The sequence below is a fragment of the Lacerta agilis genome, chromosome 3, assembly GCF_009819535.1.
Source record: "Lacerta agilis isolate rLacAgi1 chromosome 3, rLacAgi1.pri, whole genome shotgun sequence".
Taxonomy (NCBI): Eukaryota; Metazoa; Chordata; class Lepidosauria; order Squamata; family Lacertidae; genus Lacerta; species Lacerta agilis.
Genome location: NC_046314.1, coordinates 47872304 through 47898812, shown reverse-complemented (window position 1 = coordinate 47898812; position 26509 = coordinate 47872304). Strand labels below are relative to the sequence as shown.

The 26509-nt window shown below is 40.7% G+C and overlaps 1 protein-coding gene across 3 annotated transcripts in view; it reads left to right on the top strand.

The window, feature by feature from the left end:
• Positions 1–26509, top strand: part of SCML4 (Scm polycomb group protein like 4) — a 68339-nt gene that overhangs the window by 34892 nt on the left and 6938 nt on the right. For all 3 annotated transcript variants that reach the window (XM_033143542.1, XM_033143543.1, XM_033143545.1), the window contains 4 exons: positions 6237–6366; positions 10419–10619; positions 14930–15121; positions 21219–21485. In XM_033143542.1, coding sequence (XP_032999433.1) covers positions 6237–6366; positions 10419–10619; positions 14930–15121; positions 21219–21485 — 790 coding nt within the window. The remainder of the gene's footprint in view (positions 1–6236; positions 6367–10418; positions 10620–14929; positions 15122–21218; positions 21486–26509) is intronic.

Here is a 26509-nt window from a genome sequence, read left to right as displayed (position 1 = left end):
AAGAAGCTGTCCTGGATCTCTGCTGGCAAAGCATCCTATAATGCTGGCATCGCTGCTGGAAAGGACCTGTCTTTCCTACCCACCTGTTTGATCTTACAGGTGCCTGGGACAGAGAGCAGGGCCTTTGCTGCTGCTTTTAAAGTGCAGGTGGGAAAAGGCCAGTTTCTCAGGTGATCTGGCCCCAAGACATTTATACCATTAATGTTTAACACCTGTACAGTAAATTGGTCTCATAATCAAATAGGCAGCCCATGCAGATAGAATAGAAATGGAACATACGTACAAAAAAAGGAAAAAAAATGTTAAAAAATGAGTTTCTTTCCCTCTGCAGTACAGAAAGCAGTGGCTGTTGCAATATCTTCCCTCTGATATTATACCTGCTGCTTACTACTAGCTAAAATTTATTTAGCAGCCACAGTATATTAGGCACCCACACTTACTCATTTTGGCACCAGCCTTGTTACAAGATTTTTATCAAGATTCCTTCAGCCGACAACTATAAACGTTTGCCTCTGTTTAGCTTAATAGATAACCGCTGTAAATGTCTGCCTTTGTTTAGCTTCATGGCTTTTCTCTCTCCCCTCCCCTCTTGCCTAAACCTTTTTCTTAACTGAGGCTGAAGGAATGCATCGGCTTTGACGGCTTCTGCTATGTGTCATTTTCTTGCCCTCGCCACATTGCATCTTTCACTTGACTGGAGCAAGTGCCTTGGGTATTGTGCGTAGTCTTTTGTGCTGTCATTCTCTTTATCATATAAACATATCAAAAGTTAAATCCTATCAGCATTAAAGAAAACAAAAACAGGATAAGCTGTTTCAAATGGCAGGATAAGTGCTCCAGACAAATTGGAGGTCATTAACATGTGTTATGACCACCAGATTTGTGTGATTCAAATCACAGCACTTATATATATTATACCTGTGATCCTTATCATAAGGCTACGATGCCTGTCTCAAGTCCCCCACCCACTCTAATGTTGTTGCACTTCAACTCCCATCAGCCACAGGCCAGTGTGGCTTTTGGTCAAGGTGATGGTGGGAGTTGGAGTCCAACAACATCTGGAGAGCTACAGGTTGCCCATCCCTGGCATAAAATATCCATCGTATTTATGAAGCCTTGTTTCTAGGAACATAGCAAATCATTACTGAGTCTGACCATTGATCCATCAAGCTTGGTATTGTCTGCACCGATGGCAGCAGTTCTGTAGGGTTTCAGGCTAAATTGCAACTCATTACCAAACTTAAAACCATGGAGAGACCTGGTCTGAACAAAGACATTGGATTCTTATCTCATTATACATGACAAAGCTATCTTTAGCCATCTCACCCCTTGCTTTTTCCTTTAAGACTAATTGCAGTTGTTAACAGTCATCAACAGGTTTTCCACACCCATCAGCCAATCACCCATTCCCACCACCCTTCTGAGTAATATACCCTCCTCACTCTCTCACTATATATAAGGGTCTGGTGACTTCCGTTTCAGTGTATCTGAAGAAGTGTGCATGCACACGAAAGCTCATACCAAGAACAAACTTAGTTGGTCTCTAAGGTGCTACTGGAAGGATTTTTTATTTTTTATTTTGTTTTGACTACCTGGAGATGTTAGGGATTGAACTTGGGACATTTTGATACTCCCACATAAGCTCCCATCATTTTGCTTAGTAGCTATTTTCATGGAATGACTCTTTGGGTTCTAGCATAATAACTTCCCATCTAGAGTAGCAGTAAAGTGCCTCTGTGCTTTGGGGCTGTATGGGGCCACCCCAAAATGAGTGGTTTCTATGTGGCTAAGGGATTCCCTAAGGATATTATGGGATATCCTTATTTTTTCAAATTTAAAAGGAAATAAGGATAATACTACCCAAACATTGGTTGATGGGGACCAGTACGTTTGAAATCCTGTGATAACTTAAGAAATTTCATGGCAGTAAAGTTTCCCATTGTCTCCTCCCAGCTGCAGCCACCTGCTTGCTGGTTGAATTTTGCCTAAAGGCCTTTCCACCTTGCTGCAACATAAAGTTGGGACAGTGTTAAGAACAGTGTGGCTGCAGGTAAAGGTAAAGGGCCCCTGGAGGATTAAGTACCTATTTATCTACTTGCACTGATAAACTTTCAAACTGCTAGGTTGGCAGAAGCTGGGACAGAGCAATGGGAGCTCACCCTGTTGTTTGGATTCAAACTGCCAACCTTGTAATCGGCAAGCCCAAGAGGCTTGGTGGTTTAGACCACAGCACCACCCGTCTCCCATGTAGCTGCAGAGACTATTGGTGCTAATGACTTGTGGGCTCCCAGATCTCAAGAACCATCTATTTTGTACTGGCGTGGTGTGACGTGGTAGGGTTCTGTCACTGGCCAACCCCCAAAGGGGTGACTAAAGTCTTGCTTAAAATGACAATGAGCCTGAAATCCCTAGTAACAAGTTGCAGCAGCATAAGTTCTCAAGTGGCCTACAGGTACATTTTCACGTCCAAAGGGATCCTTATAGGTTCTTCTTTATGTCAGTTGATGGAGGGAGAAAACATAACAGAATAAAAATAGTTGTTTAGTTATTCCTACTTGATTTAAAAAAAAATTATTTGAGAGGCAGGAGGGAGCATGCAAAAGCACATTACTTATATCTGGTGATCTCCATTTTCTCAGACAAAGGGATCATTTCACTTACTGATTTATTGTGTTCCGTGAAGTCTTCGTCAGATCCAAATTAGGACTTGTAACATGTAATTTTCTCCTCCATTGCTTTTGATTGTCTTCTTGAAAAGTCTCTTTACACCGGATAGGTTTTTCCACAGCTTTGTATACTCATGTCTTTATTACAGAAATATATTTGTATTACGCAGAAAGCAGAGATGCACAGGTTTCTCAAATCATTCCTGAGCCCAAGAGGCCTTAGGCAGAAGGCAGAGCCCTTACATTGGATCTGTGTTGTGGAAGGGTGGGGTAGCGATTCCTTTCAGATTGCATTTAAAGGCAAACTTCCCCTATTTGGACTTTCTGAAACAATAAATGAACCAAAACACAGCTATCCATCAGAATTTTGCGAGGCGGTGCTCCAACCAAAAAATGTTTATTAACATGCATATCTTGTTTTTATTTTATTCACTTAAATATTTATACATCACACTTTCATATAAGGTATAAAAATCTGGGTTCAACTCAAAAACACAACCTTATAGTAACATCAGTAAAAACAATCAATAACATATAAATAAAAATTGGCTGGTAGAAGATTTCCACAGGCCAGTCTGAACAATGCAGTTTTGAAAAGACATTGAGAAGAAAGCAAGAATGACTCCCACTGAACTTCTGTTGGCAAGTAGTTCCACAGGGCAGGACCTGCCTCCGATGACTTGGCTTCTCATAAAAGCCAAACAAATCTCAGAGGTATGGAGGACCACCAAAAGTGCCCCATGAGAAAATCTCAGTGGCCAAGGTGGAGCACAAGGAATGAGAGAAAGTGTACATGAAAATACATAGTGAAAATAACACAAACGGCATTATATTTGGTCAAATTTACATACAAAAATGTGCATATTAAGAGAAATGCACACCAAAATGCTAATGAACTTATAAAAATTTTTTTGTCAACTGAACAATCACCTCGTTCTTTATAAAGTATTTGTCTGGGGATGAGATTACAGATAATAGTAACTTCAACATGGAGACTTTATAGTTTCCCATAGCCTAAAGAGTGGGAGATAGTTTGAAGGAAGTACTACCATTTGTGGTAAGAACAAGTCCTCTGTTTGGGGTTCATTTGGCAGTGCAGAATGTGGCAAATCAGTTGCTCAAGGTGGCAGACTCCCGTCATCATGCAACACCCTACTGTCAGGATTTGCCGTGGCTGCCATTCTGCTACCAGACCAAGTTCAAGGTGTTGGTATAACATATAAGGCCCTGTACCACTCAGGATCAGGTTACTTGGGGACCACTTTATCCCGTATGCACCTAGTAGGCTGCTGCAGTTTGCAGGAGAGTTTCTCCTGCAAGTTGTTATTGTTATTAGTCTTTATTGGCATAAGTTTAAACAATAAAATCATACAAAGTCATCCAAATACATTAATACTCCAAACTCATGCAATATATAACAGAGTTCCAAAGTTCCAAAGATCTCAGATGCCTACTCTGCAGGACTTTTAGTGTGCCTGCTCTTGATACATGACAGGTGCCCACTACCAAGGAATTGAAGACATTTTGGTTCCAATGGGCTTTTCCAGTGAGATAAATGGGTCCTTGCCCCATGTGTGTCTATTTTGTATAGTTGTAGTTTTAAATGTATCTGGGTTTTGCTTGTGGCATTTTAAACTGTATTTAAACTATTTCCTCCTTTTAAAAATTGTACATCACCCTAGATAATTGTATAGAAAGCAATCAATAAATCAATAATAAATATAAAAACAAAACAGATAGCTGCTGAATAGCAAACATTTCGTTTAAAAGCTAATGGATCTGAAATTTCCCAGCAAACCTACATTTGTGCGTGCATTTGTTCTGCAGCATCTTTTATTTTGTCATCTGCAATAAATGGAGGGAAACCAATTACTAGCCGGAATGTAAGGTTCGTTCTCAGAAATGGTGCAGAATGCTACATCAACACTGTGATGTAGGTCTGAACCCTCAGCATAGTTGGGAGATCAAACATCTCATGGGAACTAGGCAATAACTGACATTTCATAACACAAGCATTCGCTTTTACTATCAATGCTGGCATGATCCTATTATAGTTACAGATACTCTGGCTCGTATATGTCTATTATGCCTCTAAACATAACAGGTAGGATTATAGGTTGGTTCCTAAGAACAAGGAGGGCTCACGAAACAGAATTTCCCATGTCTCCCTGGGAATGCTGTTGGCCGTAGCATGCGGGTAAAGCTGGAGTAGGGAATTAGCAAAAATCAGGAGTTCTCTCCTGGCGCAAGAGAAAGTGTCCTCTGCTTAAGCAATCAGTCATTGTAAATTAGACTTACTGTGGTCCCAAACTCTCAGACATCAATATTGCGGAGAAGCTTACACATCAAATCCATTTCATTAAGGGACAAGCCAAACAGGATGCCTTTCTTTTGCAGAAAGGAATATTTATCTTTTTCATATAAGACTGGCAGTACAAGGGCCAGTCCAAAAGGCAACAAATTAGAAAAATAATTCATGATTTAAGTGTCTAGTGAAGGATCATCAGTTCACACTAACAAAGCCTTATGCCCTTCTGTCTGACAAATCTTATGGCCTTCTTTTTAAAACACACACATGACAAAAACTGGATGGGGGTCTAAATCTCTGCTTGTTGTGCAATGACTGCATTACCTAAGGGTTCCCTTCTGCATGGGGCTAATATGGTGCAAATATGGATACATTTTTATTAAAGCAAAATTAAAAATACGCTGGCTTTCACACTTCAGGTATATATTTTTGTGATTAAATCAGTAAACGGTTTTAAATATTGTGTTTTAATGTTGTAACCCACTCAGGGACCTTATGGTAAAGGGTGGGTAACTAACAAACCAACAACTGCAAGTGAGTTACACTTATGCAGCTAAGGGTCAAATTGTAAATTTATGTCAAGGGTTCCCAAGCTCTGGTCCATAAACCACCTGTGGTATGCAAGTTTCATTCAGATGGTCCATGGTATGTCTACATTAAATATTCACATTGATTTTTAATAGTATTTTTATTTCTTATATTGGATTTTATTGTAGCAAACTTCAAAATCTATAGAATGCAAATTGTAATACAATAAATACAATATAAGAAATAAAAGAAGCAAAAATACAATTGAAAATAATACAGCACCTAGCATGGTGCAATACAATTGCTAATACAGGCAGAGCTAATTGCTAATACAGGCAGAAAAATAATTAAGTGGTCTGCTAAAACCACCAGCAATTTTCAAGTAGTCTGTGTGGTCTAATATTCCAGCATTGCACTTTATGTAAGAAATTTTTACGTCTGCACTGAATAAGTTATTTTTTCAAAAATAAGCAATACTTTGATACTCCTTTCCTAAGATGTAAATAACTATGCCGTGAATTGCATAATATTTTGTTTCTTGCAACTTCACTTGCATTATACATTAACATTTTAGTCCCATTCCCTGTATTCCTTGAAAGCATTAATGTGTCTAAGAATGAATGTGATACTGTGGTAATTTGCTGTAGTGTGGGAGTTTAAAGAGCTCCAGTATGTAGTATAATAAAATAGATTCTGCATGTGTTTTCATTACCCAAATTGGTTCTGTCTTCCAGCTGAAATCTCGTGTTCTAATGACCCCTTTAGCAATTTCCCCACCAAGAAGCACCCCGGAACCTGATATTAGTTCAATCCCACAGGATGCAGCTACAATCCCCAACTCAGCGGCCCCACAAGCCCTAACAGGTATGTGAAACGAAACAGTCCATCAGAAAAGGAGTACAGTGGTACCTCTGGTTACGTACTTAATTCGTTCCGGAGGTCCATTCTTAACCTGAAACTGTTCTTAACCTGAAGCACCACTTTAGCTAATGGGACCTCCTGCTGCCACTGCGCAGCCAGAGCGCAATTTCTGTTCTATCCTGAAGCAAAGTTCTTAACCTGAAGTGTTATTTCTGGGTTAGCGGAGTCTGTAACCTGAAGCGTATGTAACCCGAGGTACCACTGTATTGATTTATGGATTTATTTAAATAATTTCTTACCTGCTCTTCAACCAGATCCCAGGGATAGAGGGGAATTCAATTCACTTCACTTTCCAATATAATATGTGAACTAAAAGATGGCTATGTTCTCAGTTTGCACCTCTGCAAATTCTGTGCTGCAGTGCTCCAACCAAAATAATGTACCATAATGTGTATATTAGGGGAAAACATGCACAAAAATATGTATTTTGGTGAAAAGAACATACAAAGATGCATTAAATTGGGGGAAATTGATTCTAAAAAGGTACATATTAGGATAAAGTGAATGCAAAATACTCAGCTTTAGGTAAGATAAGGATACCCCCCTCCATCAAAACTATTTTATTGAACTTTAAAAACCCACTATCAGATACATGTTTTGAGCTGTACTGTTCATCAGTGATTCTTGTTTAAGTAAAGCAAATATTTGAACTCCAAAGACAAGTTATCAATTGTTTGCTGGAGATCTATCCAGATTTCTTCTTCATTCTCTTTATATTCTCAATTTTGTTTCTAGCTACCATGTCTGTACATGATAGAAAATCAACTGCACACACATAAACAAAGCACACCCTAGCTCTGCCTTAAGAAACACTGTGTCACTCATCGGTAGGAAGCAAAAATCTGTGCTGTTTTGTATTAATAAATCTGTCATCAGATCTCCGTAATGCAGTTCATGTCCTTCGTTCATGCTTGTAATGGTTTCTCCTGTTTGTTTGTATGGCCTTTTGATGGCTTGAAGTGCTATGTAATGCTAACTATTATTGCCATTATAGTCCTATTTACCCAGAATAGATTGCTTTGAGTCTTTTTATTGTTCAGCCTGAGTGGCTGTTAACACTTCAAGCACTAGATTTTCATTATGGTGTGATACTAACTGTATATTATCCCCAACACTGCTCAGCCATCATCCACGTCCTTCGCTCTGTTATAATTTCTTTTGTCACCTATCTGATTTCTGTCACAGGGTAATGCTATATGTTCTGAAAGATGACAACTCTAGCACGCTTGCAGCCAGCAGTAATAATGTGTCTTACTTTAGGCTGACTCACACAATCCTATAAAATAAGCAGGCATGCCAGAAAGACTGGAACCTCTGCTATCCATTAAAACAAGAAGGTTCTGGTATGTAAAATGTTAACAGGGATTCTCTTGCTACAGAGGCCTAATCGTCTTATAAACCATGTTATAGCTGGGTTGTCCTTTTAGCCTCAACATTGTCCTCTATTGAACATTTAAGTACAAGGAGAAAAGATAAAAGATATGTTGATAGATTTCAACATAAGTATTAAAGGTTGGTTTTCTTTTTCCTGAGCAGTTCATTTTAGTGGCCTCTTAATTAACTAATTAACGAACTAAAAGGTTTTTGGGCTGCTTTATTCAACAATGTCCTCTCAAGGTGGCTTACAAACCTAATACAATAAATCACAAGCTACAATAAAATAATATAATTGCAACACACCACAAATTAAACCTCTTAAAAGTAAATAGGAAATTCTTTCCAGTAGCACCTTAGAGACCAACTGAGTTTGTTCTTGGTATGAGCTTTCGTGTGCATGCACACTTCTTCAGATACCAAGAACACGAAAAGCTCATACCAAGAACAAACTCAGTTGGTCTCTAAGGTGCTACTGGAAAGAATTTCCTATTTTGTTTCGACTATGGCAGACCAACACGGCTACCCACCTGTAACTGGAACTCTTAAAAGTACAGACTCATAGGGTGAGAAGCAATATAGTTTTGCACTCATGCCATTGGGCTTTCCGTTCTGCTCCCTGCATGCCCCAAAACATTGGTCCAGGGCATCCTCCAGAGAAGATATTGAGGTCACATGGGGAGGGAAGCTGGGAGGGGGAGGGAAAGGAACTGGAGGTTAACTGTGTGCAAGCTGGAGAACGTCATTGAATATTGCCTATATCCTTAAAGCACTTTATGGGAGAAAGCTTTTGTGCTTTCTTACAAGAAGATTTCTCATATACAAGGAATGAGTTGTAGCCTACCACTACCAGAACAAGAAATATGACTATTAAGTAGTGGGTGGACATAGCAGATGACACAGTGATTCTCCAAGCAGCTCTATTTATTCTCAGGCTGGAACAGAACTGGACTGAAGGCTCAGCCAGCATGCTTATATAGTACTCAATAACATGCAACAGTAACAACTCTCTCTAGCTACCCAATCTGTGAGCGGCACTCTCAATCCTTCATTTGTATGTTGTGGACCTGCGTGAGAACTGCAGTCACGGTGGGCAGAGAGAAACTATTTACACAACACCCCTAGTGGCCTAGGGTGAGAACTTCAATACATAACAATGACTTTTCAAGTAACTTAAAAAAACTTATTTTATTAGTAAACAGCCTTTCATCAATAAATTCAGTTTTGTATTGTGCAAATGAGAGTATTCTCTAACCATAGTGTTATCTGTACACCACTGCATTTCCCATTTCAAGTGCTTGCCTTACAACACAGTCCTATGCCTACTTGGTAGCAGGTTCAGAGGGACTTATTCCCAGGAAAGAGGGTTTAGCACTGCAGTCTGAATTATATGTCCAGTGAACAGCAGATATCATGATGAAATATAGTGCACACTGAACCTTCAGCCTGCTAATTAATTCCTTACGGTTTGCTATCTCTTCTCAGAACACAGCTTAGGTCAATTTCTGTTTCCTTCACTCTCAGATAAGAGGTTTTTTTAAAAGTGGATTTATGGATTTCAGAGAAATCTGCCATGCAGAACTGTGCAAACTCATCTTTCTGGAGAAAGTAAACTTTAAAATTAGCCTTGAAACAACTTCTGCACAGACATTTGGAGCAAACATTAAATATATTGAAATTATCAGTGAAATTATCGAGGATAGGGTCACACAAATACTGGTAGGCTTAATTCTCAGTTCAGCAGGAAATATGCTTAGCCCTCCCCTTCAATGGTGTCTTTGCCACTTTATTTTCTCCTGTAAATGAACAGTTGGCATTCACTCCTGTGGATTAAAGTTCAGTGTTGCAGGAAGATTAAAACTCTTAAAAACATTTGTTTGTTGGTTTTCAAAAAGGTTGAACAAATGTCACAATTACCGGTACTTGCAATGCATTCTGTACTGATTGTTCCAAATTTGTACCTTTTAATACATAAAACTTCTGTCTAAAATACAAACCTGGGAGTGAAGCACCACAGGTGCACATAGGGTGCTTCATGGTCTTTATAGTCAGCACCTAGCATCCTTGAGGAGCTGGAGGGGGGCTCCCATGCCCAAGAAGGACCAACCTCTAAACCAGCCTCTCCCTTCTCCCAACAAGCTGGTTCTGTGACCCACCTGCTATTTTAATTCCCTACAGTGCCTCAGGACTACACTATGTCAATAGTACAGTGGGTAATTTAAAGTGCTGGGCAGCTAGCAATCACCTACCAGAGATATACAATATTACTACCAGAAGGTAAGTGCAATGGGAACCCCCACAAGAAGGTCACTTTGACAGGGGGCGTCTCAAAACCCGAGCTAGCCCTGGATCCAAACCATTATCTTGTCCTATTATTAGAAACAGATAAAATGGCAATTCAAAAGCTGCTTGCCTTTGCTCAAATCAATGCTGCTAGACCAAAAATATGTTTCATTTTCTGATGGGGTTTTTTCCTGGGACAACTAGTGGAAGCTGCCCAGAGTGGCTAGGGCAACCCAGTCAGATGGACAGAATAATAATAATAATAATAATAATAATAATAATAATAATAATAATAATAATAATAATAATTACAGTGACAACTTTCTCCTTTTGTTCAGTCTGCATTTATGTCAACAAGCAAGCAAATGTGGGGCCATACCTTGAACGAAAGAAAGTGCAGCAACTTCCAGACCACTTTGGACCTGAGCGGCCTTCGATGGTGCTACAGCAGGCAGTTCAGGCATGCATTGACTGTGCACACCAGCAAAAGACTGTCTTCTCACTTGTCAAGCAGGGCTACGGAGGTGAAATGGTGTCAGGTGAGAATGCATGTTGTGTTTAGGGTTGCCATATGTCTCCTTTTTCCAGGACACATCCTCTTTTTTCACTGATATGTAAAATGAGAGTCGTCATAATGATCCATAGTTAAAAGTAGAATTTGGCAAATGTGTCCTTTTTGTTCTTCAAAATATGGCAACCCTAGTTGTGTTACACTTGTCTCTGTCCTTAGAAACAGTCTTTTGTCTTATTCCAGCTGATAAAAATTAGTGATTAAAGGGATTCACGTTAGATGATGGATTACAATCTATTTTGCACGCTGCCACACAACCTTTTTTGAGCATGAGCCGGGCAGGGCATGAGCTGGTCTTCAAACATGAAACATATAATAGCTTTCTAAGCATGCACCAAGAGTTCTATGTTGCATTCTTCAAAGTGGGCTGCATGGCTCCCTTGGAATTCTGTTCCTTCCCTGTGTTTGTGAGGGGGGAAGCATTTGCCACACACCCCATCCCTGCAAGAAGAGGAGAGATGGACTCTGCTGCAGGGGTAATGTGGGCAACCAAATGGGGTGATTTTCCCTGTAGGGGAGAAGTGGAGATCCGGCTATTTAAGCCCGTTCCACCCTGCACTCTCCCCTCTTCTCATTGAGGGGACTGAGAAGGGTTTTTGTTTGTTTTTGTTTTTTGAGACACATCTTTTTCTCCTGCTTCACACTTTTGGGTGTTGTCTGAATATGGCTAATTGGCATTTGTTCCAGGTGGGTGAGTGGATTTTGGGGGGAAATCCAACTAATATCAGAGCCAGAGTGGTGTTTGGGCCTGTCAGGTGCATTGGGGTGAACACTGACCAATGGGGCCTTGGTGCACATGTCAGGTTGCTATACCCAAGGAGCATGCAGTGAGGCGGGAGGAGTTTCCTCGGGCCTTGCTGCTGGATCAAAGCATGTAGCTGGCAGATGGCAGCTGGCTCAGGAGATGGGAGAGTTGAAATCCTCCCCTTAATCCGCGTCAACATCCAAACTTCATTGGTTTTGGTTAATTTGATCGAATTATTCTGCTTGGCATTGCACTTTGCATTTGGTGATAGCTGAAGGGGTGGCACTTGATTTACACTTGAAATGTATAATTGTTTCCCAGATGTATCAAATTTCATTCCAATATTTTTACGTTCAATGGACCTGTTGCATTAAAAGCAAGAAGAGAAGCAAATGGAATGCTGAGTGGTAAATTACAAACTAATGGTGTTACTTTTATCCACCAGTAAAGTTACTTGCATGTGACAGTTCATTGTTGTCTTGGTGCTGTTCATGCATGCAACTTTTTCATAGTGACCATAAGAAGTCCTCTTCAAAATGCCACCTCATATTCCACCCAATATAATATACTTTTACTGTTACTATGGATTATTGGATTTTCTGCATAAATGGTAACTCCAAATTAAATGAGAAAATAATACAGGGTGGAATTGTTATGAGGATGAGGTTCTGTGGATGCTGCGCAAAGCTTGAGTGCATGAGCAGTACCAAGTTGGCAGTCAACTGCCATATGGAAGTATCCTTAGGGTACAGTCACTTCCTCGTATTGTGAGGCAGGACCTCCACAAGAAGTTACAGATGTGCTCAGGCTCCTTCCTGGCTCCTTTACAAGCCATGTGTGTCTTGCTTTGACAAGTACGTGAAGTGATTGCTTGAATGACTAAGTAGAGTAACTAAATGAGCATTAATTACTGCTGTTCTGAATCATTGTGCTTGCAAGGTAATTGTCACACACTGTACTGTGTGTTTTTGTAATTAATGTCCATCTGATGAGGATGTCACCGGGATGGGGAAACTGCAGTCCTCCAGATCTTGCTGGACTCCTACTTCCATCTACTCCAGCCAGTATGGCCATTGGTCAGGGAGGATGGGCGTTAGAGTTTGATAATAACTGGAGGGCCACAGGTGCCCCAGCCCTGCTCTATACCCATATGTATCTGCCAACTGAGGATAGACTCTAGTCAATCAAAGTTTGTGCTGTAATAAATTTACCAGTCTTCAATGTGCCACAAGACTCTTTCTTGTCTTGGACCTCCTGGAGAATGCTGATAGTTTCTGTGAGGAGGATAGAGAGAGACATAATGGAAATGTTTAAGCCTCTATGTTAATTGACTCAAACATTTACAAGATTTTTGCTTTGTTTTGGTTTTTAAGCTATGTAATAGTTACTTGGAAATTAGGCATTAACATTTTTAGCTGAATTTACTAAGGAAAAGGTGAAGAACAGATACACACTAAGAAGTATTTCGTTCCCTGAAAGTGGATGTAGATAAAACATGTTCGGCAGTGATCACCATACCATTGCTGCCACAACGTTGGGACCCTCCTCCATGCTGTGCAACCCTGAGCTTCATCCTGCTGTGCAACATTTAATTATATTCCGTCTCCACTTTCATTTTCCCCTGAGGCACTCTGATCCCAGTTTGCATCCTTGTTGAAAGAAACAAAAAGCTACACATGTTTGAGAAATTATTTCAGCTTGTTCCTGAAAGCATGCCAATCAGTTGTGTCCAATAAAGTCCATTATTTCTTCTTGTATGGGTATGATTAAATTCCTATTAACATTAATGAGATGATAGCCTTATGGGCTCAGGCTGTAATTCATTTGACTTCGGTTCTCTGAATAAACGCAAACTGAAGCACTAAAGCTGAAAGATAAGTATATTTGTTGAGATCATTGGCTGGTTCTCTGCTAGAAGTAAAAGGCAAAGCTCAAAAGCTACCAGTGCAAATCCTGGCCGAAGAGATGTTAGTACAGCAGTAAAACGGCACAACTTCCCATCAGGTCTAAATGGACGTGATGGGCTTCTATAGATCTACATCACTACGTGGCACATGCCAAAAGCAGCTTTCACAGTGGGGGGGAAGCAGTGGCAGACTCTCAGTGGCGCCCTATGTGATGCTAAAATTGGATGCCCCCACCTCTCACACTCCATTTTACAGCATAGAATGTGCTCCCCTAAAACCACTTCTGTGGGAAGCTGCAATGCTACATCATGGCAATGGTGGGGCTGCTGCATACCAGGTGGGTCAATGTGGTGGGGAGGTTGAGATGATGGGGCTGTATGGACAGGAGTGCCAGATTGGCTCTGCTAGTGCACCCAAACTGCACCAACCTCTCCTCTCCCTCCCCCTGCTGCCAGCAAGCTAGTATTGCGCATGTTCCCCATTGAACACATTTCTTCTGGCAGTGGGAATGTTGGGGCAGAAGGCAGGGAGGCCAACAGCAGGTGGTGCCAGAGCCACTGACAGGTAGAGCCAACTAATATTAGATTGGTCCCCATAATCTTCCCTGCTGAGTGCTACAAGGGCATCACTAAAACCTAGGAGGATGAAGCTGGCAGACAATGTCACACCCTTGACTGCTTGTAAGTAAGAAGGCAGGTGGGATGAGGGGCTGGCTGAGGAGAGAGCTCCATTTGCCCACGTGGACCAGCCTTCACTGGCTTCTGGCACAAGCTTTATCTATGGCACTTAAAAAAAAAATGGTCCCCATTCAGACTTTGGGCCCAATCTGTTGAATGTATACTATGGATCAGTTGCCACAACCATTTTTCATGCTATTTTCTCCATTCCGTTGTAACATTTTCCACTTTACAGATCCATATATTTATCTATTTATTTCTTAAAATGACACGACATGGTATTGCTAAGTCTGTTTTAATAATATTTATTTGATTTTAATTGTTTTGTTTGTTTGTTTTTTTACTTTGGTGGTAAATCAGGAACTTCTTTAGTGTGAAGCGATGCATAAACTGAATAAACCTGAAACAAAATTGAATAGGCCTAAACCTCAGCCTAAATATGTATGCTACCTCTTTGCAAAGGTTCCAGTTAATGGTGCCACTACAAATTATTTAAAAAGACAATTAGCAGTGACATGCTCCTTTGTCATCTGTAAAGGATGGGTAGAAATTTCACCAAAGTAGTGAATTGGTCCTGTGATCTAGGATTCAGAGTACAGCTTTCATCAGTCTGGCGATTTGATTTTTAGCTCAGCACAGAGAGATGAAGTAACAGTGAAGTTTGTATATGGATTTGAAGGTAATCCACATTGTGACTCTGGAAGAGAGATTCAGACTCTTCCCTTTCTGTGAAATATTTAAAGCAACAAAAATCAATGATACTCTGTGCTACTTTCATCCTTCTTATATTTATTTAGTGAATGGCCTAAAGAGGTCACATTTGCTCAAAAGATGTGTGGCTTGTAAAAAAGAGAATGTGTACTCTGTTAAGAGAACCTCCGTCTACTTTATGAAAGGAACTACTGCTTATATTGGAGAACCCCCTAATTCCTCCTCATTTCTCCCCCAGTTTCTGCTTCTTTTGATGGGAAACAGCACCTCTTGAGCCTGCCAGTGGTGAACAGCATTGGTTATGTTTTGCGGTTCCTCAAAAAGCTTTGCCGTAGCTTATTGTGTGACAATCTTTTCAGCAACCAGCCTTTCCCACAATACAACACTTCTGAAAACCCTGAAGAATATGAAAATGGACGGATGGAATCAGGTCAGTTGGTTTTTAATGACTTTTGAATATGTATTCAAAGAAATCCATGTGTGTGTGTTGGACTACCATTTTCAAGGGAGAATCAGGGACAGCGTGTTCTTAAGCCTCCTCACACGTTAACTCTTCCTCACAAATTCCTGCTTATTCTTTCTTTACAGCAAATACTGCTTTCCCTCCCAACCACACCTCTTCTGATCTTAGAGCCCAGCCGTGGGGAAAGAGTTTTAAAGAGAAAGAGAGACTTGCAGGAGAGAAACAGCAAGTGTGTGGAGGGTTCAAATCTCCTATCCACCTATTATCTCCAACAAATTCTTGCCTCCTGATCCACATTAGTGTTATGAGGAAAACAAAACACGTGGAGGCCAATTTTTCTCTTGTAGTGTTTAGTCTGCCTCTACCTTTGTGAGATCTTGGAGAGGCACACAGATTGATTAGTCTGACAGGCATTATATTTGCATTAGAAGTGGATACTATACCACTTAACAGTACACACATGACACTTTGATGTATCCTGAATCTTGCACAATAAGTCCAGCCTCCTTTTGCAAAGATGAAAACATGCTTTTCATCTCTTGCTGTATTAATTTGGTGGACTCTTCTTTCAAGTCACACTGTCACAGTTATGCCCAACTGGTACAAGCTGGGAGGAGGGTGGAGTGTTTTGAGAGCTAAGCTTTATAATGTCATTTGCTATTTTGAAAGTTTTTATTTTTAGAATGTCAAGGTCTTTATTAAAAAAAAAACTTATAATGTTTAGAAAAAATAGACATGTGAGTCTCCTGCCTGATTTCAAAGTGATGTTCTGAAGGGGAGGAGGGAGGCAACATGAGTTCAATATCTCAAAAGCAATAAATGTGTTGTGTTATTCTTACTCTTATTTAGTCCTGTGGCAGACTTGATTTTGCCTTCCCCTGTATAATAACTGCAGTACATGGCTTTGGAACATAGTCAAAATAAATGGCTTTTATGGTTATCAGTAGTCTCGGCTTTGGTTCAGCATTTAATTACCTGCACAAGCCATTTATTGCCTCATATATTCCTCTGCCATGAACATTATCCCTTAAACAATAAATAAAATATTAAGGTCAGATTTAAAGGGGGAATGGGAGATCTGTGCAATGCACTCAACCACAACAAAATTTAATAGAAAACTATTTGCCTGATCTAAAAAGGTTTGTGGAGAAGAGGTCATTATGTTATCTTCGGTGTTTGAAATGAGATGGAATGTGATGATTGTATACATGGATTTTTCATCCCTTTTGACAGCTGAGCTGCAGTCAAAAGTGGGGTTATGGCACTGCCACCTTTACACCCCCAATTCAGGCACTGCTTGACAGTGATTCAGTGAAGGGGACATTAGATTAGCATAATACGCCATTTGTAAACATCTACTTTGCACAAAGTAGAAACTGACATTTATTTACTGTACTACGTTCTATTCATGACAGCTGTCTAGTGTCCCTGTGGAACAACACTGGGATGCTGCCTGGCAAATTTTCAACCAGGCTGGGTATTTTTCTTGTTAATATCCGGCCATGTGTTGGTTTGCTTGCAGCACAAACCATAATCCTTATGGCATAATGCTTATTTTTAGTATTGGAAGTAACTGCTCCCCTTAGCTCAGACATACTGGTGGGCTTTAACGTGTGCACATCTATGGCAGTTCACCCTGCTGATAGGGATGGTTTGCAGAAGAAATGTCAGTATCACCCATCTGGTACAGACTGCTGTGTAGGCTATCATAAATTGGGGCAGGGCATGAGGATGGTGGCTAGATCTGAGCATGAAAGGGGAAGTGGGGACCCTCCTTTTAATGTTGAGCAGGAGTGGCAGTATTACAAAGCAGCAACAGGCAAGTGTGGGTCAGTGCTCAAATTATGTGGGGTGGGGAGGTAAGAGGGCCCTTAAAGAAATTCAGAGCCCCAGTCCATGACCCCCTTTCCCAAATTTTATCATAATTCCCTGGAACATCCTGAAACAGTAGCCAAGGGAACTGTCACTCAGGTGAGTCCCTCATAATTCAACAACTGCTCTGGTCTCCAGTTCTCATGGTGCTTCCAAATTTCTGTTCTGTGGTGTGCCTGTTTAGACAAACTTTCCCCTGATCTCTTGATTTGAATCTCCTGCTTTGAGTTTTGTTTAACTGTTACACTATTTTAATGGACTTGGGTTTTTTTAAAATATGTTTTAATTGTGGATGTTTTAATGTAGTTGTTTCACTGTGCATTTTAATTAAAGTTAGCTATTGTTTTTATAATTGGTTTTGAGGAATTTTGTTGTTCCCGCAAGGGGACAATGACAATAAAGATTTATTCTATTCTATTCTATTCTATTCTATTCTATTCTATTCTATTCTATTCTATTCTATTCTATTCTATTCTTTTGCTGTTGGCTTTTATTTGTATGTGAACCATCTTGATATTTCTTCTTGAAATGGAAGGCAGTATATAAATTTTGCGATTATGATTAATAATAACATAGGAAACACACACACACACACACACTGAATCATGAAGAACAGAAAACAAATGTTTCAAGAAAACAAATGAATAATGTTCACAGGGGTCACACCTTGAAGTTATCCTCATTGCATTTGCCTGTGTCAGGGATGTTCATCATACCTGTGTCCCTGCGAGAGAGGCACTCATCTTATCCTCTTCCAGGAAACCCATAAGTGTGGGGTGGGTGCATGGGAGGAGGAAGTCAATCAAACTTCCTCTCTTGCTGCTTCTGTGGAATGTACAAAATGGCTCAGGATCTATCTCCACGAAGCTGGTAAAAGGTCAAAATAAAGATCTTCCTGTAAAACTACTGTGCAAATCTATTTTTTAAATGCACTAGTCTGATAATAACAAGGAGTTTGGGGTTGAAGTTTGTTGGTTTCAGGGAGTTGGAAGGCCATCTGTTTCAACACATTGCATCTTCTAATAAGAATTTGAAGGTGACTTCAGAACTGACACAGATGTTAAATCAGTCTCAACATTCTGTAAAAAAAGGAAATAAATAAAAGTAGATATTATTTGGGGACGTGGGTGGCAATGTGGTCTAAACCACTGAGCCTTCGGCTTCCCAATCGGAAGGTTGGTGGTTCGAATCCCCGTGACAGGGTGAGCTCCCTTTGCTCAGTCCCAGCTCTTGCCAACCTAGCAGTTCAAAAGCCTGTCAAAGTGCAAGTAGATAAATAGGTACCGCTCTGGCAGGAAGGTAAATGGTGTTTCCATGCACTGCTCTGGTTCGCCAGAAGCAGCTTAGTCATGCTGGCCACATGACCCAAAAGCTGTACGCCGGCTCCCTCAGCCAATAAAGCAAGATGAGCATCGCAACCCCAGAGTCGTCCGCGACTGGACCTACTGGTCAGGGGTACCTTTACCTTTAATCTCTTCCAACAATGCCAAGGAAGGCGGTTAGATGAAGCTGACGATTAGATGAGCCAGTGACATATCTCAAACGAAGGGCAGGGCTGTGTGACCATGAGATCATAGGGCTGAAAATAGATGGGCCACATCTGGCCATCCCATTATAAGAAAAATATTATAGCACTTTAAAAGGTAGAGGGATGGGGTCATGGGGTGATTTCAGGATGAAATATTATGGGCAATGGGAAGAGAAAGAGAGGCAAATGTGGACCTGAGGAATATTAATGAGAAATTTAGCTGGGGCAGCCTAAATCAGGAAATTCTGCAAAAAAATAGTGGAAAATACTGTATTTAAAAATGAAAATATAAGTTGTGGAATATTTGCCCTGGTGTATGGTGGTGGAGAAATCCTACACTAATGATCTGGACATCCAGTTTGTGAGGTGAGAGTCTAACATCTGTATTGCCTCTGCACATAGCTGATCAAATGTGTGTTGGCAGGTTTCCCCCTAGCATCTCCTGCCTTGCATACTTGCCCCACTCCTGATGTCTACGTGGGTATTGAGTATTACAGTTACCTAGGAGGCTGCAGGCACAAAACAAATTGTGTGTATACTCAATGGGCATCTATGCACCAAAAATTGGAGTACGTGTAGATATTATAGAATGTAAAGGTATTTATACGTATGTCCTTCTCAACTCTCAGGTTCAGAAATGGCTAGTGGTTGTTATTTTAAAATGCCGGCTAGGAAACTGGTAAAAGAATGATGATAGAAAGCGAGGAGAAGGCAGAACAAGAACAACGGCCATTATTCTAGATGGCAGAGAACTCTGTTAAATGGAATTAATGTCTCCCAATTTGCTTATCACTCCCTCTTATATTCTTTTGACATCTACAATGATGATCTATACATGAGACTGTAGTATCCCTTTCCACTTATTGGACTCAACATTTTAGGCGATATATTGGATTCCTCACAATTTTCACAAAATATTGTTCATATTACAGTAAATCTCTTTCAGCCTCCAAGGCTTCCTTTTCCATTTCTAATATTTGTGTACTGCTATGTGTTGTTAACAAAACTAATTAAATCTTGTAATACTGTCACAAATACTGTGCTAGCATTTGATTGTGCTGCTAACAGCTTCTTGTTATGAGTCCTGTGGATTGCAACATTGACCTATGCCAATGTGGGTTTAAGGACCAGTTCAGACACTAACTATCTGAATTTAATAAACAATTATAAGGTAGACTGAGAACAAACCTTGTGTTGTTGTGTTCCATTCTTGTTCTCCTCCTCTTCTTATGTGTCCACCTTCAGCCCAGCTTCTATCATGGTTTATTAAACCACAATTCCCCATTATGGGGAAACTCTTTTTTTACAAACCAGAATATGAAGCTAGGATCAGATTGTAGAGAGTAAGCATTGATTAAACCACAGTTTTCCTGTTCAGATGTAATAGGAAACAAGGACTTAACAAAACCCATGCAACAGAAGGAAAATGGTGTTAGGGAAGGAGCACATGGACACAAACTTGAATGGAAAATAGCCAATAGAGAACAGGTTAAGCACACACAGAGACACCAGACTTGTTCTTAAAATCATGGTCTTGATTTAAAAAACAAACCGACCACATGCATTGTATGTAACATTTCGAGAGGAAAGCAATCAGGGTTTGTTTGTTTTTAATCAATTAGCTACATGTATAGGGACGTGGGTGGCGCTGTGGGTTAAACCACAGAGCCTAGGGCTTGCCAATCAGAAGGTCGGCGGTTCGAATCCCCGTGACGGGGTGAGCTCCCGTTGCTCGGTCCCAGCTCCTGCCTACCTAGCAGTTCGAAAGCATGTCAAAGTGCAAGTAGATAAATAGGCACTGCTCCGGCGGGAAGGTAAATGGCGTTTCCATGTGCTGCTCTGGTTTGCCAGAAGTGGCTTTGTCATGCTGGCCACATGTCCCGGAAGCTGTACGCCGACTCCCTCGGCCAGTAAAGTGAGATGAGTGCCACAACCCCAGAGTTGGACACGACTGGACCTAATGGTCAGGGGTCCCTTTACCTTTACCTTACTATTATTATTCTTTTTATTTACACCTTCATGTTGTAAGTACAAGTAAATAGTGGACTTGATGGCCGGTTAACTCCCTGTCTTCTCAAATTCACGTTGTACTATTAGGCCTGGAGTGTATTATTAAATATCTGGCCCTCCAGGTTTTGATGAACTACAACTCCCATCAGCCTTTTGGCCATGGATGATGGGAATAGTAGTTTGGAAACATCTGGAGGACTCCAGGTTAGCTTCCCCTGCATTAGGCAAATAAGCCTTGTGCTCAAGCATCACCCCAACACCCTGAATCCTTTTGGCCTATATATATTCATCTTTAAAACCATACACTTTCCGTAACTGCCTAAAATCATTCTGAAGAAAACCAAGCACTGTAGTCAACCAAAGCCTCGAGTGAAGTTGACTTACATGTATTATTAATTTCAGAACTAGAAAGTCACAATCCCATAAATTAATTCAAATCCATTTCCTATTATAAATCCTCATTGATAAATTAAATCCCACATACTGCAGTTTCTTCTAATTCTGTTCACACTTTAGTTTGCTAATGGGTTTTAGCTGCCTGCCTGCTATTTAAGACTGAGTGAAAATAGGAAAAAATTTTTTTAAAGTAATTTCACTTCGGTAGAAAATCAATGATGTTACTTCATTAACCCCTGATCATTTCTTTTCAAACAGAAACAGTCATACCTGAAGACTACCTGGTTGATCCAGTGAACACAAAGCATTACAGCGTAGACCCCTCTGATTCTGCCTTTAATTGTATGGGATCCGTGTACTCTATGAGGCAGAGTTCTGGCGATGGACGTCACGGTGGTGGGTCATCTTCCTCTTGCAGTCATCGCTCTGGCCAGATGGCCTCTGGAGGACCATCAGCTGCAGCTCTGAGGCATCAGACATCAAGCCCAACCAGAAATGGAACCTACATGGAAGGAAACAGAAGTGGTAACATATTACATTCAATTTTTATCTGATAATGTGTTAAGTTCCTTTGCTACCTGTGAAGTTTAATACTGTGAAGCTTCTATTCTTCCTTAAAGATCAACTCTCGTCATGATGATATCATTTTATGAGCCAGGCCACTCACAACCAACTGCAGCTCAGCAGTCTTGTATAGTCAGACCCTGAAATGGAGGCGTTGTCCACAATAATGATGGGCTGTATTGTGACTGATGCACCACAAGTTGTGTTGGCCTGGTGTAAGCATATAATTTACAATAAAAAGCAGTTTCTTTTTATTTCTAACTTTTTATGTTAAGAAGAAGAGAAACATTTGAAATATGTATTCCAAAAGGCTCAAACTTTGGGATTAAAATAGCTTACTAACCTGCTTTTAAATAATTACACGAACATTTATTTTTGCAAGCCAGGAAATGAAACTGAATCTTAATCAATGAATATTGTGTTTTTTAAAACCCTGGCAAAACATAAGACCTAACAGAACCCAAGATTACTCCAATTACAATATGTGTTTCTTTTAAAAAAAAAATGAAATTACATACTGTTTTTTCTAGGTTTTGAAAATCTTTCCATTTATTTAGAATTTTTAAAAAACAATTCCTTGGTTTTATTAAATGAGCCTGCAGCAATTCCCTTGCTGCACTTGGATACAATAATTCTGACCAGTAGCAATCGTTTTTTTAAATAACAACAACAAAAACTTTATTCATTTCTAATTTGTCAAATGCCACATATGTATATTTTTACATTTTAAAGAAAGATTTGCCCATGTAACCCGGTGTCTTGACCATTTTAAAGTAATGAATATCTTTCCTTATGTAATCTTTTAATGGGCCTAGTAGAACCCTTAATATTTCTAATCTGTTTGAGGTACTTTCCTCCTCAGCCTGTTGCTTGGCTGTAGCTTGTTGTGGCCTTTTGTTGTCTCACAACACATTTGGCTATTTTCTTTGCTTCAGTAATAATTCCCATTAAACTTCTATTTTATTGAGTCTTCATTTATTTCCTTTTTTCTGTTTGAGTTCAGTGTGGTTAATGTGATCCAGAGAAATCTAAATTCAAGTCTGAGCTCATCTTTGGAGCCACTGGGTGGCCTGAGTGACTGAGATTCAGGATGGAGCCACACTTCCCACTTGTCCTGCCACTTTCCTCCAAGAAAATTGGCTGTTTACCAATGAATCAGAACAAATATCAATGTTCGTTTTTATGCGGATTGACATTTGTTCTGATTCAGCGGTAAACAATGGGTTTTCCTGGGGAAAGTGGCGAGACAAATGTAAAACCACCTGAGATAAACATGAGTGTGCTCAAGCCCTCTGTGTGTTTAGGTGACCAGTCCTGTTACATTGTGTTTTACCTAAATCTAAAGACAGTTCCAGGTACCACCAGACAATTCCAGTGAACTGTTTTCTTTTATTGGGAAGATATATGTATATATAATCAAATGATTCTGTTTTATCTGCTGCATCTGTCACTGTTTTTATTATATTGTATTTTTGGAATGCTGTTGCATTTATTGTTTGTTTTAATTGTTGGCTGCTGTCCTGGGTGCTGCATAAGCACTGGAAGGTGGGATATAAATCTTTCTAAAAATAAGTACAAATAAAATAAAATAGGTTGATTATCCCTCTGAGCTGCATCACGAGTTTTTAAGCGCAGTTCATTTACATATTTTCTTGCCACCTGCCAAAGCCAGGAAATTGGATTTTACCTAAATTATGATCTTTAAGGATAATTATTGGTACCAAAGACTCCTCTCTCTTTGTAATCTGAGCATTCTTTATCATCTTGATTAATTCTGATGACACAATGCCCTGGGATACCTTTGACATGAGAGAGATGAGATCATTATTAATGTATTTAATCCCTGGTGTGAATAAATTTCAGATGCATTAATGCAGGATTTATATACAGGTAGGGCTCCTCCAACAAAGCATGTAAGACCTGAGGAATCAAGCAATTTTGCAACAGCTTTGTTGACTACCACTTAGCTTCTGAGCCCAGTTCAAAATGCTGGCTTTAATTTATTAAGTCCTTTATGTTATGTGTGGGTCTAATGTATCTGACAGGGTGCTTCTCCTCAGGATTGGCTGGGAAGGCCCTGCTTAAAGTCCCGTTTTTGCATGAAGCACCATCCAGTATGGAACATCGTAGGGACTTCTTTGCGTTGGCTCTGATACCTGAGGATCACTATCAAAGTACTGCTACAACAGCCCCCTACACAAATCACAGTGATTGCTCAATAAAGACTGAATAGAGTCTAACTTATGTGCAAAAAACCCAAGAATGCTCAATAAACAGGTTGAAGAACATGGTCGTACTGAATTCAGGCTCCCCAGTCTCTTTGAACCTCTTAGCTCCTCTTTTCCAAAACCAGGGATGGGCAGACGTTTGATCTGGATCTATTGGTTGATCTCTGGGTAGTTTGTAGTAGATGAGCAAGGATCTCTGATTCTCAAAAGTTTAACAACAGCAGAAATCAAATTACTCACACCTCAATTAGACTGCAAAAGTAAAGAAAGCTGGGGGTAATGGATTTGTGTGTGGGAAGACCATGAACTTGGCTCAGTTCTGATACTCAGAACAGATCCCTGTGTTTAGCACCAGCTCAGAGGCACCATGTTCTTTTAATTCTAGTGGATGCCTTTTGCAATGATTCAACTCAGTGGATCCTGTGGTTCTAGTAAAACACAAAGGGAATTTCCCGAGCCTGAAGTCTGCCCACCTCTGTCTTAAACCACTTTGCAATTTAAGTGTTCAGTGCCACTGACATCCTCAATCTTGCTGTCCCAATCTTATCCTAAAGATGTCTGTCAGACATTTACATATGAGGAAGCACTGATATTGGGTGCTTCACTGCATCTGATACACCATATATTCTGATCTCTTGTGCTCTTTATAGTCCACCTAGCAGAGCAAAGAAAGTGCAGAGCTACTATAAGATGTTGATGCAGCAGAAGGCTATGCAGTGGTGGCATCTTTCCCCGCTCCACTCCTGTTACTACTTCCTGCATTTTCAATTGCATGCTAAGACACCAAACTGGGAAGCTCCTCCTGTGCAAATGGATTTTGCTGTTTTCAGCAACTTCTTAACGGCACTATAAAGGTAAAAGTAAAGGTACCCCTGACCATTAGGTCCAGTCTCGGACGACTCTGGAGTTGCGCGCTCATCTCACTCTATAGGCCGAGGGAGCCGGCATTTGTCCGCAGACAGCTTCTGGGTCATGTGGCCAGCATGACTAAGCCACTTCTGGAGAACCAGAGCAGTGCACAGAAACGCCATTTACCTTCCCGCCAGAGTGGTACCTATTTATCTACTTGCACTTTGATGTGCTTTTGAACTGCTAGGTGGGCAGGAGCTGGGACTGAATAACAGGAGTTCACCCCATCGCAGGGATTTGAACCGCCAACCGTTCTGATTGGGAAGCCGAAGGCTCAGTGGTTTAGACCACAGCGCCACCCGCATCCCCTAATGGCACTATAGCAAGGAGTGATAGAGCAACCAGTGTCAAATCAAGGCTAACTTCATTTCACATTGTGCCGCCTCTTCTAAGCTCATTTGCCTTTGCTTCTTCATATGTGCATACTCACTTCAATACGCACACCAGTGATATAGCTAAAAGCCAAACAGGCTCTGTTTGTTCAACCATAATGCAGCACTGCCAAGGAGAGAGAGGAGCAAATAAAGGGGGTTAAGTTCGGGAAGGAAACGGCACAGAGATAGCGACTGAGATTTATAATTCTGCAGAGACTAAAGAATAAAAAAACATAAATGCACTTTCATCCCAGTGTGCTTTATTGCCTTGATTTAATGTTGAAAGGAGCTGATGTGACCTTAAATCATCTCAGCCTTGATGCCATTAAGAAGTCACATGCACAACGTTCATCTTTGTGCAATTTTAGTAGCTCTCCAAATAGGTGTTCTTTGGGGACATTCTGCTCCATAAAAGCTGGGTGATTAGGAGGATACTGAGCAGGAAGATATTCTGATCCTGTGGAAAGTGTTAGGGCTGCCCCACATGCAATATGCGTTTTTGCTACACAGAGCAAATGCAAGGTGGGCTGTTCGGTCAGTGGTAGAGCATCTGCTTTGCCTATAGACGTTCCCATGTTCAATCCTGGACATTTCCAGGGAGAGCTGGGAGAACAACTTCCCCCCCCCCCAACACCCCTGAAACCCAAGAAAGAGCCACTGCCAGTAATGAAAGCATTTTTCTGCTAGATGGACCAATGGTCAGCCTCGCAATAAGGCAGCTTCCTGTGTTCTTAAAAGTAGGGCAAGTGTGTATGCAGGTGTGGAAATGTAGGGGAAAATGTCCACACATTGTGCGTGGAAAACAGAGAAAGTGCCTCCTTTCCCCCGATGACATGAACTTAGACATTGCTAGGTGCTCCAGCTTCCAGGCCTACCTAATCAGTCCATCCCATGTCCTTTCATGTTTAGGCATTGGTGGTGGTTCTGTACACTCCTGTAAAGTGTATCTTCTGTGAAGCAGCCCTCAGTCTAGGGCTTTCAGAGGAGACATTTGCCAAAGCCCTGCTTTGTCCCTGCCTACCTTTTCTTTTGTTCCATTAGCAGCTTCACATTTTTAATTCCAGATGGGAAGATGGTGCTTACTTGAGCCACTATCTCTGCTGCCTGTGGTTATGATAGCAGCGGTTGTTCCCTTCAGACTGTGGCAGCTGGCATATTTTCTCTCTCCCAGCAGGAAAGTGAGTCCTTTGCATTTTTATAACCCAGGGTTAACCATCATGCCTTCTGCTGAGCAATCAAATCCACAATGTCCAAAGTTCTCTCTGCTTTCTCACTTCATGGGCCAGCCTTTCCCAACCTGATGCCCTTCTGTGTGTGTTTGTGGCTGATGTTGTTTTTTACTATAACTCCCGTCAGGCTGACTGACCTGATGGAAGTTGTAATCTAAAATATCTAGATAGTACATTGGTACCTTGGGTTACAAACACCTCGGGTTACAGACGCTTCAGGTTACAGACTCCGCTAACCCGGAAGT